This window comes from Alligator sinensis, unplaced genomic scaffold (assembly GCF_000455745.1).
Source record: "Alligator sinensis unplaced genomic scaffold, ASM45574v1 scaffold635_1, whole genome shotgun sequence".
Lineage (NCBI taxonomy): Eukaryota > Metazoa > Chordata > Crocodylia > Alligatoridae > Alligator > Alligator sinensis.
The window spans coordinates 1,100,494-1,115,639 of NW_005842482.1; the positions used below are offsets into that span (position 1 = coordinate 1,100,494).

Sequence of the window (15,146 nt, forward strand, 5' to 3'; positions counted from 1 at the left end):
AATGCAAAGGGAGTGAAAACTGCCCACATATCCCAGCCTGAAATTCCCCAAGCACAAGGGTGCTCTCAATAGACAAAAAGCTGATACAGCTGACTGCATTCTATACCTCACTCCACTGAAGGCCTGGGTCAAGAGAGCTGAGAGAATAGCTGAAGTGTGTGTATTGCTTTCCAACTGTCTGCAAATTGGCATGTGATCTCTAGTGGATTGCTCATCTAGTAAGTAGTCTCCAAAGTAAACTAGGGAAGAGAATCAGGACATAATTGATCATTGGTTCTCAGCTTTTCCTCTTTGTCCTCTCTCCCAGGATATCCCTCAGTTGCTGAGAGTGTGTGTATGAGACAGAACCATCCTTTATATTCGTCCTGCTTACTCAGGGCTGCAGCCCAACAAATAATCCAAGTAACCAAAATCATTTTCCTCTCCTCTCTTGCAATGCAGCCTCTGGAAAGCCAGGTATTAATAAATAAGCTGCAACACTGAAGGCAGCTGGGGAATCCCAAGGCCTGACCTCAGCATGCAGGGCTAGGCATGGATGGCAGGGTCCTGGGGCCCAATCCCAGGTGTGGGGCAAGGCAGGGGTGGTATGGGGCCCCAGGGCCTGGTCCCCAAGGTCATGCAGGGCCCAATTCCAGCCTATGGAGCCAGGGGGAGGCAATGCAAGGACCAATCTTGGTATGTAGGGCTTTATCCTTCACTGCTTTCCTGCAGTAAATGAGACTAACACCTCAGTTTAGAATTACAGATAAGAACCTGAGATAATATTTTCCACTCACCTTTTAAAAAGAAGAGGAAAAAAAGAAAAAATGAAACAAAGCTCAGAGTTCTTTGGGGCCACAAGACAAGATGAGGACAGACAAGATGCAGACTGGACACCACAACTGTCCTATAACGATTTCAGCAAGGCATAAAAACATGGTTTTTTTTTCGAAGTATGGTTTGCCGTTATCATGTCAACAAATTATTTTTCAAACAAGCCATCCTCATATTTGGGGCATACTAATCTCTCAGCCATAGAGAAGGTGTTCAGTTTTACTAGTACTGAATTATTTTGATGATACAAACACATTATAAAAGGTGGTTTGTAGGTACCAGTGAACTGGGAAGTAGGCTGTTTACAGGTAGATTAGAAGATAGCCTATATAAGACATGGCATGTGGGGGAAAGGTGGGGGCAGTGCAGGGTCCCAGGGGCCAACACCACAGGTATTGGTGAGGGTTTTTTTAATTTAATCCCATAAATTAATGTAACCGCTTCAGTTTAAATCAGAATGTCAAAACTGTATCAACCCAAAATGTTACCTTTTTAAAATATGAATAAAAGGAAAGAGCACTATAAATATAGGATCTTAGCACAAAAGGATGTGAAATTTCATGTGCACTTGTATGTTGAGACAACTCCAACTAAAATGTTTAAGCAGGCAAAATGTTTATATATTATTACCATTCAGGTTAGTAACCGATTAACTGCCGCACATCATGCAAACAATGATGAACAGACTGATTTTAGTCTATACTATGCACTATGAAGGATTTTTAAAGTAAGGACTGATACAAGATGTCTAGTTCATAAAACAGTCCACAAATTTTCTTGGGAATTTCCTGAGCTACAGGCCTAAGAAATATTATTAAATAAGAGCTATCACCAACTTTGTTTGGAATAACATTTTTAATAATGATATTATTTAACTGGCTGCAAAGCTATGTGCAATGTCTGCTAATAGCTTGCTATTTTAAAATATATGAATGATTCAACAAATTAACAATTTATGCTAATCGAATATATGTTACTGGAAAGAAGACATTTATTCTACACCAAAGTGCAAAAAAGCTGTGTTCATAGGTAAGGCAATGTACTTAAATGTCTTTATACACAATATAATTAAAACAGATTAAAGTACTGCAAAAATGTGTGATGAAAATAGAACAGTCGTATTTCAAAACCGGATTCAACAAAATGAGCAATATACTCTTTTTTTCTAGAGAGTATAAGAGACAGTACTGTTTTATTTCTATAAAAAGTAATCAGTAGATGCCAGTAACCACAAAATCTGGACTCCTCTATGTATTAAAGACCTGGGGTGGTTCAAAAACCAATTAATTATGAAGTGTAAGCAAAGTTACATGAGCCAGTCTACATCTTTTTGTTATATAATTTAACTTACTGCTTCACACTCATAAAATCAGACACACAAGTTATGTGAGAAAGTTTTATCATTTTTAGAATCAAAATATTCCTTAAAATATTTACATTTTACAGTAAAAACAATAGCAAAACACAAGGTAATGTACAACCTTAGGTATTCAAGTTTTTGAAGCATGAAAAATAATGGGAAAATTAATAGACAAATCATAGTTTAAAGAATATAGTGTGATTTTTTTTCTTCTTATTAAAACAAGTGCAGTTTAAAGCAATAACATTCAGACAACTCAGCCTTCCAATTTCTGGTCACAAACTGCTTTAGATGCTTGGGATATACTTGCTAATTACTGAAAATACAGCTGAATTACTTTTTTATACTATTGGATAATTTAAAAAGAAATCTTCACACCACAGAGTTTATTACTTATATTGTGTAACACGCTTGTGAATTCTGAGGCTTTGCTACAGTCTTTAAAAACAGTGCAATTTAAAAAAACAATGTTATTGTATGAAATTCACTTTAAAATTACTGGGCATCTTAAAACAGAAGAGAGCACAAATTACCAAAGGCAGTAGCTATATTGCATACTTGACTAAAGCCAACTTCATCAACTAAAAATTTCTAAGCCTTTATTGCATATTAATAAAAGAAATCTTTAAAATTTTGACTATACAGCAATGTAAAATTTTGAAAAATATTAAACTCCTATTTCTAGGGATAGTTGGTATAATGAAAAAAAGGAGGATGAGTATTGGTATGCAGCTTCATACCAAAACACAGACTTATTTCTGCAAAACACCAACACTGAATAAAAAAGATGGCACAATCCTAGCAGGCATTTACAAAGTTTAGGACATAACTCTAACAGTTTACTTAAATAGGATTTGCTGAAAGACTGCCTGCATCTTTCTACCTTTTGCTTTTTGTTCTGTCACTGTGGTCCCTGTCTTTGTGATGTCTGTCTCTGGTCTTTTCACTTTCTCGCTCTCTATGTTTCTCCTTACTTTTCTCTCTTTCTTTATCCTTTTCATGTTCTTCACTTTTAGGTTTATCTGTCTTTTTTTCTGGATTCCTACTCTCCCTAGAGGATTTTCCATCAGATCCCTTATCACCATGTGAAAGTCGTAATCTTTCTTTGTCTCTATGTTCTTCCTCTCTGCTTTTTCTTTCTCTCTCCTTTTCCTGGTTTCTGTCTCTGCGTCTATTCCTCTCAGAGTCTGGCTCCCAGTATTTTTCAGCATTCCACTCTTTTTCATGTCTGTCTTTCTTTTGGTGGTGGGAGTCACTATAAAATCTTTGCCTATGTTGCTCATTTTTCCCCCTACTTAACCCTCTCTCCAAATGTTCTTGTCTCCCCCAAGGGTCACTATGACGTCTTTCTGGTCTCCTATTGTCTTTACTCTGAAAAAAGTTCTCTGGCCCGGCAAATCTTGGCTGTTTATGAGCCAGTGGTAGCCCTTGTGACATGGGCCCAACATAATGCGGTGCCTGACCTGACAAATGAATAACAGGTGGCCATGGCATCATGGAATTTTGAGCAAAGCCAAAACCTGGTGGAGGAAGAAGTGGAGGTGGTAGATGAGGAGGAAATCCAAACAAGGGGCTGTTCTGTGGAGGAAAGTTAGGAGGTACGGGTGTTTGAAATGGAAATCCAGGTGGATTAGATTTAGGTGCCTGAAAACTATGTTGCTGAGACCTAACTGATGAGAAGTTTCCACCTGCAAGTGAGCTGGGGATTTTGGAAGTGAATTCAGAACGAGAAGAATTTTCTGTTTCAAAATGAGATGAGGTTGTTGCTGGTCCTCTTCTAAATGGCTGCACCGTTTCAATATTTTTCATCACTCCATCTTCCTGCAACTGTTTGGTCTCTTCTGTTTGTGAGGAACATGCGTTATCTGCCTTTGTTGCAGATTTGGTGTACTGTGGCTCACATGCTGGAATATCACTCTGGCATGAATTTAAATCCTTCTCTCCGGGTGGCTCTTTATCTTCTACTTCCATCTGCTCACTTCTTGAAGCTCCTAAGTGTTCTTTATCTTGTGAATGACCACATACATTTTGCTTATCTTCATTTTTGCTAATGTCACCTTCCTTATTTTCTCCAGCATTAGTTTGTTGACTGCGTCCAGCTGCTTGTCGTGGGTCCCTTTTAAGATTAATGAACTGTGGAGATTTGGAGGTATTAGCAGCCATACCTTCAGCAGTACCTGTGCTAACATTATTATCATCACTAATTTTACCTGAATTTGAAGAGCAAGAAGAAAAGCTAGAATCTGTGGTTCTTTTGATTTCTTTTGCAACAGTCTCTTTGTCAGACAGCTGCCACTTTGGGTCAATTTCTTTACCTTCCTCAGTTTCTCTGCTCTGTGACTGAGCAGATAAATTTGCTAAAAATGCTTCCGTAGAAACATCTGGTGGTTTACCCTTAAGGCTAAGGCCTATCAAAGTTCCTGCAGTTCCTGGTGAACATGCAGTCCCTTCAATTGGTGTATCCACTGTAACACTGTCATCTGTAGTTTCTTGTGCATCATCTAATCCAGTTTTAGTTTCTTCATCAGCAGTAAATTCATCCACAGCCATTTCTTCTTCTTTTAAGGTTGGTTGCTCATTTAATAAAGGTATTTCTCCTGTTTCACACTGGTCCACAATTGACTGATTCTGTTCATATGTCTGTCCTGTGGTACCTAAAAGACTTTGAAGTATGTCATCTACTGGCAGTGGTTTATTTGCCAGCTCAAGAGTAGAAGGCTGATTTTCCCAACCAACCAGAACTCCAGGAAGAAATCTTAGAGGCTTTGGTGGTTCATGTTTAATGCTTTCTACTAAAGGTTCAATAACTGTTGGATTTTCTTCTGTATTAGATTGATGGAGTTTATTTCTCTGTTTATGCAGCACAGTTGAGAAGGAATTAAAAAAATCGTTTTCTTCTTCCTCCTCTTCTAATACCAGTTCAGTTTGAGAAACTTCAGGTTTGCATGGTTTGATTTTTTTTTCTGGTGGCAAGTTGCTTGGAACACTTTCTGGAATTTCATCCACAAAGCTAGTGCTAGTGGTAGTAACAGCACTCATCTGTCTCTTCATTTTTTGGCGAATTATCAATCCCAGTAACAGATTTGGTCGATGTAACTCTATCCCTGCATAAAATCATAACAGTAATTAATAAAATTCACTTAGCAGAAGAAAAGTATTTGAATGAAAAAGAAGCCTATATTATTGTCTACAGAATTCTACAGGTAGGCTATATCAGTTTCTGCTGTTGCTATGCCCAAGGAGGACAAAAGGATCAGAGAAATGAATTTCAGCCATCTAACCTATATGTAATGGGATCATTTCTTAAAGCTACACCTCTTTCACCTAAGGTCTCATCTATACAAGCAGCTTGCATTGGTTTAAGTAAAAAAGGCTTTAAAATTAATTTACTCAAGTCATTACTTGCAATATATCATTTACTCAAATCCAAGACAACTCCCAATTTAAGACAACCTGAATAATTAAATTCTACACAAGGAAAATTGCCCCTTGTCTTCACTTAGTTGTGGAGAGCTATGGAGAAGTCCTTTTTCTTCCCTTGGAGAATGTGGCACTGTTGTGCTTCAGCCAGGGGGGAAGGGTGGGGCTTTGAACATGTAGCTGCTCATAGCACTTTGGGTTTTTTTGCAATCCCACAACATATACTGGAGACAGACTTAATTTCATCCTCACATGCTCCCCAGAAAAAAAAATATCCCACTGGTGGGAAAGGAAGTTTCTTAGAAATCCATGTACCCAGTTTAATTGACTGTTATGACTCCTTTTGAGTTTTGATGAGGCTAAAGTTCTGACTAAGGTGTTTCAAATCCAACACAAACTCATTTATTTGTGAAAAAAAAATTACATTTTTTAACTGAAGTGGAGAGTGCAAAATAAGTAAACAATTTCAGAATCTTGCATTTGAAGTTGTCTGCCAATTCTCATCCCTCTTAATATTTCTTTGTAATTAATTTATCCTGTAAGGTTTTTAAGAAAGAATTGTCTTTTTATTACTTAGAGTACCTAGGGTATTTTGGATACTGTAAAAATAATTCTTTAAATTACAATGTAATTATAGAACTAAGAGTGAGTGTGAATGATGGAATGGCTTCTTTCACAGTTCATTTGTACTGCTCTATAGACTGAGACATATTAAATAGCAAATATGCTTCCTCTATTTCACATGGCAGCATAGGTTGAAGTTAATTCATCTCAAATTTTTTCAGGCAAATTGTTTAAAATACAGCATCAAAGTAGTCTGGTGTATTGGAAACTAGTTGGCAATCTCTTAAGATGTTCATGTAGCACCAGAACTTTTAATAAATTCATACCTGAACAAGATGTTTGGTACTCATGATCAAAAACACAACAATTTTTCAGCTATATTTCATTTTTTCAATCATTGTGGGAAGTGCTATTACATATACATTTCCAAGCCATGTGTTGTATATACTTACCAGGCCCATCAAAAGGCACAAGATGATGTGGAATTTTGTCTGAGGCACCTAAAGGGATGAGATATAAATCTTTCACTTGTTTCATGTTGTTGGCAGCCACACCATAACGCTTTCTGCTACTAAAGTATGCAAATAGCAAAGTGTAGGAAATCTGATCCTCTTCAGTTACAGGGGTAAAGCGAACTACACAAATTTCCTGTTTAAAAAAGGAAAAGAAAAAAAAAGATGGTGAAAAATCTTTAAAACTATTTATTTCCTTAATTAATTGGTAACTAGTTTTCATCCAAGCATCCAGAATAAAGTCTTGTTTATATTACAAGCCTTCTGCGACAGGACACCTGTCAGGGTGTGTCCTCATCTGTTCGGTTTCTGCCGGAGGCGTGCAACACCACTACAGCAACTCTCCTAGTAGGCCCCTGGTACACACCAGCAGTTAAAGGGTATGTGCATGCCATCAAAAAGTGCAGGGACATCTATATACACTTTCTGGCAGCATTCCTGTAGAACAAATAAATGACAGAAGCCTTCTGCCATTTGCAGGTTTCACAATACTTTGCGGGCAGAATACAGGAGTTCTGCCATCACAAGGCAGCTGTGAGTGTGAAGGACTTTGTAAAACTGTGATGTGAACTAAAGAAAAAGGAACCAAGTCTTAAACTGAAGAGAAGATGAAGGAAAGAAATTAAAGCATATGAGACAAGGATAAAAAGTCTCTGAAGCAATGAGGGACTGAAGAAAACAGAATTAATAAGAAATTAATAATGATTACAGTACAGGACCAAAGTTGAAACACTTTCTATGAATTTGCTGATTCTTATATGCCTGCTTTGTTAGAACACAGACCAAATATTTTCTTCCAAAAGAGATTAGGAAGCTGTATTTTGAACCATTTTTGATGTCTGAAATTTCAACTGCTACAGGGAAAAGTCAGCACAAAAACATTGAGTCATACGGTTGGAAGTGACCTCAAAGGTTAATCTAGCTCAACCACCTTCATGAATGCAGGAATGCTATGCCTATCTATTACTCTTGAAATCCTCCAGAGAAAGAGATACCACAACTGCCTGAGCAGGTAGGTGACAGGTAGGTGCTGCAAGCCCCACCACAGTCTGTTCTGGAGCACACTAGGCAGAGTGAAGGGGGACAGGTTCTGCTCCAGATACCCTACTGCCTAGAGGACTCCAGGAATTAGAAGGGTGGGGCCACTCCAGGACATCTTTTTACAGCTGCTCTGAATATCAGATGTTAAACGATCTGGGTTGTAAGTTTTCTTGTAGCCAACAGAATACAAAGAAGTGATGTAGTATCATGTCCAGATCCCTCTGACTGCTCAGCCTGAATAATTAGATATCCACCGACAGCTGGGTCGAATGGAAGCAGCTTTTTGTACAAGTCCAGAGGGAGGCTTAAATTCACATCTCTGGGTATTCAGCAAGGGTGTGGACAAACTCACATTTTAACAACTTCAAAAGGGGATGGGAAGCTGCTGCTTGGGAGGATACTGTAGCTATTATGATTAAAATGTTATATCTATGTGAGCCTGCAGCAATATAAGTTAGCTAAATGGCTCAATCTTTATCCTGAATGAAGCAGGAGTAAAGATGGTTTTGATGCAACAGAACTGGATAAGCTACAGAATCACACAGACCTAGCAGCTGCTTTGAGCAAGTTGTTGCTGAAATCTAGAAAAAACAAATCTGATAGGTGCCTCAACTGGTGGGAAGCCAATAATCTAACACACAATACTGGATGCTTCTTAGGGTATGTTGCCAGGACAGCAGTAGGATGCCCTGGCCGAGACATCCCTGTGTATGATCTTCTATCCACTCTCACAGTCCAAACCTGGAAATGCACTGGTGGTCCTGTAGTAGTACATCTCATTACAACTGCTCTAGAGACCTTTGTACTTGCAGAAGGGCAACCCTAGAAAGTAGCCTTGCATATTCCTGCATATGTCCTGTGAGAGCGCAGGTGAAGGGGTGGGTGGAGAAGGTGTGGGACATGTAGATGCTTTTGTGTATGGTTCCTCCTTGTAAAGTAATTTGCAGCTAAGCCCGCTCCTTTGCCACGCTGTCCATGTAATACCAGAAATGAGGGACAACAACAACAACATGAATGGTTAAGGGGACTTAAAACATGGGGTGAAAATTAAGAACAAGCCACAGGTCTAAGACTGATGCTCCCTGAAGCCTTTGTCAAATTATACATTTTCAAACACAGATGTCTAAAAATGAGGTATGTACAACCAAAGATGCAAATTAAATTTTTTATCAATAGGCACTCACTTTACATATTCAAATGAGAATGTGACAAGTTTAAAAGTCTGTAAAATTCTAAAACTCATCCAAATGCACAGAAAAAAAAACAACTTCCAGTGCCTGGGGACTTAGAAGGGCCCCAGCTTGCCATCTCTTTGGATAAATGTTCCTTGCAAAACTATACTGAATGCTTGCAATTACAAACCACAGGCCAAGCAACTTGAGTGCAGAGCAGTAAATAGGAACTACTGGATTCAGAACCTGAAAGATTTTAAACACAAACCATTTCAGATAATGTAACATAAGAAATTAAAAAATTATTACTGAAAATCTGCTCAGCGCTGTGCAAACAACCATATAATGTATGCAATTTCCACAGCATTCACAATAGAAGCTGACAAAGATGTGAGAAGGTTAGGTGAGGGGGAGGTGGTGGGATAAAATGTATCAGCTCCCATCTCCAATCAGTCTATAAAAACCAAGTATCCCACAAAATAAGCAAATTTGAGGGATCAAGAGAAAAGAGCCTTCAGGAAAGATTTGAGAGAAGTGAGAAGAGCAGCCCTATCTACCAGTTCAGACAGTTAAGTCTTCAATCATTTAAAGTAAATTACAGTGTTTCTTCCTTACCTTGGTCCCTGAAGCTTTTATTTTTTCAACATACTCCCAAACAGTATGAGGAGATATCCTGCCACCTACTTGAATGCTATCAGGCAAGTCCTGTGACAAATATAAAATTTAAATCTATTTTAGCTATTATATTTTCAAAAGACACTTGACTTAAAAAATTCTTGCAGTTCACATTCTAAGCAGAAGTTACGATAATACGGAGAAACAAAAAGCAGCTTGCATTAAACCGCTGACACCAAAATTAAGATTTCTAGTTTGAATACAAGAATTGTAACTGAATACACAGGTACCCCTTGTACATAACATGGCCTGTACATCATTAACAATAATCATAGCTAACAGCATTTTCAAAGCAGACTCCTAAAGAAAGTATATTGATTTGCAAGTGCAAGTCACTGCTAGAGTCATGATCATATTTAATCAAGGCTCTTATGCAGAAAAGCACTTAAGACACTCCTAGATCAGAGCCTGAATATGTTATTTTAGTTGGTTGAAAGGCTTTTGGGAGCAATGATCTTCATAGAAACATGAAAAGATTTGTACTTTGTCTTTAGTAAACTCTCAAAACTGCATATTTTAATTACATTGACATATTTTTAAAGAACATAAAAAAATAGTTAAAAGTGGCATGGGAACTTCTTGTTCTTAGCCCGTTAGTATCAATGCATGAAAAAAGAGAGATTACATGTTTTTAAAAATGTGTAATCCAATTTAATTTTCAATACCCATGTTAGTTCCTTTTTCAAAATTTTATCTTAGATACTGAAAACAAAAGAGATTGTTTTCTGTTAATGACTGAATTCACTTTCAGACTGTAAGAATACTTGCATTGGGGGAAATAATATTTATTTGTTTAAAAACTGCTTCCATTGAAATTAAAAAATGGAAAATTTCTACAAAATATTAATAATTATTTTCTATAAGTCAGATTTGCTTTAAAAATAAGTCAACTTAAGTCAATTTTATTAATGATGTCTCTGACAATACCACGGCAAGACAGTTTCCTACTGAAAAGTATGTGTGTAAAATGCATTTACTTCAGTTTTCAATGAATTTAAATTCCTACAAACTTGTATTTCTTTCTTACGCTCACCATCTGTTTTGGAGTACTTCTTAGCTAAAGTAATACTTTAACATGAATAACAACACACTAAAAGGACTCATGTATTCAGACAAGAACTTTGAAGTCTCCGTACATTAGTTAAGTCAGATTTCCTTTTTTTTTTTTTAATGGAAATACAAGTTAAGGATAAGTCTGCAGAAGTACCCTGTACCTCTACGAGTGGACAATGGAATGAAAAATGTAGACCTAAAAGTGGATGTTTCATAATGAACAAGTTAAAATTGGATTATAATGTAAACTTATTTGTAATCTTTATTAGCAGTAATGACAGAACAAAAACAATTTTAGAAGTCAAGTTATTGATGTACTAATTCTTTGATACTGTTAGTCTCATGATTTACGATAAAAAGGACTGTCAAAATCATTTATGAAACAATTCATAAACAATATTTTAAAGTAAAACAAAGAATACACAACACATTATATAGGAATTCTGTAACACAACTTTCCTGACTACTAATGTACACTGCATGCCCTGCATTTCACTGAAGATTTACAATACCACAGACTCCTATGGCATAAAGATAAGTAAATGCAACACATTAATAAAGCCTACTTCTATTTGATTGTAAAGCTGATCTCTGATTTTTTTTCTCTCTCTCTCTCTCTTTTTTTTTTTTTTACAAAGGCAACTATTGCAAGGACTCTGAAAGTCCCACCCCACTCTTCTCTTAGATTTTGAAAATATTATTATGGATAACAAATACTTTGCAAATTTTGCTATGAAAAGTTATGTTAAATTCTCATGGTCTGGGTATTTGGCTTATAAAAGTAGAGACACCAAAAACAAAGGATACAAGTTTCTATTATACAAACTGTGCCTGCCTGCACCCAGAATAGGAACCACCAGCAGGCACCCTCTCTCCAAACAATAAGCTGATTGTTTGTTCAAAGAAAAACAATTAAATTTTAATAAACTGATCTAACTAAACTCACTGCTAACCAGAAAACTAATACCACTGAGGCTTTTCTTTCAACAGCCAGCTCTCTCATGCACAATACACTAAGGAGAAGGAAAAGGTATTATTGTGAGTGTGAGTTAAGGCTAGCTCAGTTTGCATAACAGCAGCCTTAGAAGTATTATTATTCAGACTAGTATGATAATTATTTTAACAGGCAGTTTACAGTAATTTAAAATTTAAATACCTACCTTGTAAAAGTATATTGTAACAGACCTAGTTCATCCCTCAACCCCCTGATTATTTGGGGACCCCTATGAGATACCAGGTATTTGAAAGATACTTCCAGAAACACAGCAAAAAGGTACCATGAAAAGCTCTACAGAGATTACATCGCAATGAACCACTTGCTCACTTAAGAAAAATTTCACTGTTAAACAAATAAACCCTAAACTCAGTCCACCAGTATTATGCTTAGTATAATGCACACGCTTCACTTGTTTTCACCACAGCACAACTTTGACCCTTTGAATGTAGTCCCAAATAAACTACAAAGAAAATGAATAAATACATTGTTTTACATTAATCTGTCACTCTTAGTAATACATATAAACACAGGAAAAAGACAATACCTCTGTTAAATATTCAAAAGAGCCAGATACTGGGTATGCTTTGATGACAAACTTCGCTACAGAAGGCATATTGATAAAACCTTTCCAGATGAAGTTCAGTCGAGCCAGGAACAGAGATTCACTTTCAACGGTACCAGGTGTCTCCGATCTAAAGACAAGCGCACAAAAAATAAAAAATAAGGAAAGAAAAGAAATAAAAAAGAAATAATGACTAGAGTCTGAGCCTAGAATTAGGAAGGTTTGCATAGCACTGTTTATGAAAAAAACCTAAATGAAAGCAAAATCTGGAGAATTATTAAGTCTATCCATTTTGTTTTTTAAACCTGGTCTAACTGCCATTCACTTACGGTTCTCCTTCCTTCTCCGTCACTACTTTTGTTCTCCTCCTCAGATGCAGGGGTAGCAGTGGACGTAGTCTTTCTGGACTTCAGGAAGGCTTCGACACTGTCTCTCACCCCATTCTCATTAAAAAACTAGGGGACTGTGGCGTTGACACCTACACAGTCAAATGGGTCGTTAACTGGTTAGAGGGCCGCACCCAGAGAGTGGCTGTGGACGGGTCATTTTCTACCTGGAGGGATGTGGGTAGTGGGGTCCCCCGGGACTTGGTCCTCGGGGCCTGCACTTTTCAACATCTTCATCAGTGACTTGGATGAGGGGGTAAAAAGCACCCTGTTCAAATTCGCAGACAACACTAAGATGTGGGGGGAAGTGGGCACGCTAGAAGGGAGAAATAGGATGCAATCGAACCTAGACAGGTTACAGGGGTGGGCGGATGAGAACAGGATGGGTTTCAGCACTGACAAGTGCAAGGTACTGCACCTGGGGAGGAAGAACCAGCAGCATACCTACAGGCTGGGGAACTCCCTTGTCATCAGTGCACAGGCAGAAAAGGATCTTGGAGTCATTATTGATGCCAAAATGAACATGGGCTGGCAGTGTGGGGACACAGTCAGGAAGGCCAACCATACCTTGTCATGCATCCACTGATGCATCACAAGCAGGTCCAAGGAGGTGATCCTCCCCCTCTACGCGACACTGGTCAGGCCGCAGTTGGAGTACTGCGTCCAGTTCTGGGCGCCGCACTTCAGGAGGGATGTGGACAACATGGAGAGGGTCCAGAGGAGGGCTACTCGCATGATCAGAGGCCAGCAGGGCAGGCCCTACTAGGAGAGGCTAAGGGACCTGAACCTGTTCAGCCTCCACAAGAGAAGGCTGAGGGGGGATCTAGTGGCTGATTTCACTACAGTGAAAGAGGGGAAGTGGTGGCTCCTACCCTGGGGGTCTTTAAGAGGAGGTTAGACGAACACCTTGCCGGGGTCGTTTGACCCCAGTACTCTTTCCTGCCATGGCAGGGGGTTGCACTTGATGATCTGCTCAGGTCCCTTCCGACCCTACAAACTATGAAACTATTAATCCTTTTTTTCCCCACTAGTAACTTCACTTCTCTATTTTTATTACCCTCATATTCCTAACATTCACCCCAGTTCTAGATGTTCCTCCATTACTGAGTCCACCAGTACAAATCCAACTCTTACATCCATATCTGCCGCTGCCCCATCTTCAGCTCTGATACCCTCTGCCCTAATTCATATTCCTCCATCACTCCACCATCATCTCCAGGCTTTTCAAGACACACCACTCCTCAGGTTGCACCCATTCCCTCTCTCCTCCTCTTTTCTCTCTGCTTCTGAACCACCTAATTCCATCTCCAAAAAAATGGACCTATTCCATCACAAGCATCCTCTTCAAATCTCATGCCTTCAGTTCTTGCCTCTTGCAGAGACCTAGACTCTTCTGTATACTTGCTTCCACTACCATCATCTCTTAGTCCAACTATACATTACAAGGTTTTCCAGCGCAGCTACAACAGATAAGAATTAAAAAAAAAAAGAAGAAAATCACACCCCAAGCTGCAAGATACAACTAGAGGTGCACCAATATATTGGCTGGATAGGCACCGATAAAAGGAAAATTAATATGATCAGCTATCAACTTTTTTTGGTCGATGTAACCACTGTTCTCTGGTAATTTAATTATGCTGGGGCCCCCGGATGCCTGCGTTCCCTCTTGCCCATGGGTCCAGGGCCCCCAGATGCCTGGGTTCCCTCCCATGAGCCGGGGTGACCCCAGATACACCCCCAGACCCTCACCCGCAGGTTGGGCTGGGTTGGAACAGAGCAGCTACCATGGTGTCCTGGGAGCTGGTGCGGTGCAGACTGTGTGCTGGAGCTGGGGCAGGCTCTGTAGAAGGTGCTGAAAGCCGCAGACATGACTGCGGCAGGTGGAGCTGAGCTGCCTAGCCCAGTCCAGAGTGACTTAACTCATTGTGCCCGTAGGTCTGCACCCAGGGGCAGAGCCTGGCAGGGGCCAGGGTAGCTGTTCCCCGCTGCTGTGTGCAGCAGGGTCCTTCCCATGATGGGAAGGAAGCCCCGGGGGGGGGCATGCTTTAATTAAAGCAGTTTGGAGAGCCGCTCTAATGAAAGTAACCAGAGACCACCCAGCCCTCGACACCCTCAGGCTCAGACAGCTGGCAAGTGGCATGGGGCACTTTTATATGTGCTCTGGCCGGAGGGTGAGGGAGGGTAGCACTTTAATTAGTGTTGCTGACAGCCGCTCTAATTAAAGTGCTGCTGTGTCTCCTGTATCAGCATTCCCACGTTTAGAAATGGTGGTGGAGGTGCTTGAACTGCACCTCGTTCAACAAGCTTTATTACTAAATATCTGTTATCGGATCCGTATCAGCCAATATGGCTGGTTAATAACTGGCTATCAGTGCTGGCCAAGAAAATCTTTATCGGTGCACCCTTAGATACAACTATACAGGAAAACTAGTGTAAACAGTTATGCTGATGGAAGAATACTTTGGACAGTTTACTTTATGGGGATGTAATGTACCCCCACAGGCAGGAAAAATCCTTATCAGAATACACTTCATCTTTGCTAGAGGGCTCTGCTGATAGTTAAGAAGTACAGGTATAGTCGCAGACGCTCT

The 15,146-nt window shown here is 39.3% G+C and overlaps 1 protein-coding gene across 5 annotated transcripts in view; it reads right to left on the reverse strand.

Moving 5' to 3' along the window:
- Positions 1-2,134: 2,134 nt before the first annotated feature.
- The window catches only part of PHF3 (PHD finger protein 3), a 78,313-nt gene continuing 65,301 nt past the window's right edge, over positions 2,135-15,146 (reverse strand). For all 5 annotated transcript variants that reach the window (XM_025212765.1, XM_006031112.2, XM_014523400.2 and 2 more), the window contains 4 exons: positions 12,152-12,299; positions 9,498-9,587; positions 6,610-6,805; positions 2,135-5,277 (listed from right to left, as the gene is read on the reverse strand). In XM_025212765.1, the coding sequence (XP_025068550.1) occupies positions 3,053-5,277; positions 6,610-6,805; positions 9,498-9,587; positions 12,152-12,299 (2,659 nt within the window). In that variant the 3' untranslated portion in view covers positions 2,135-3,052. The remainder of the gene's footprint in view (positions 5,278-6,609; positions 6,806-9,497; positions 9,588-12,151; positions 12,300-15,146) is intronic.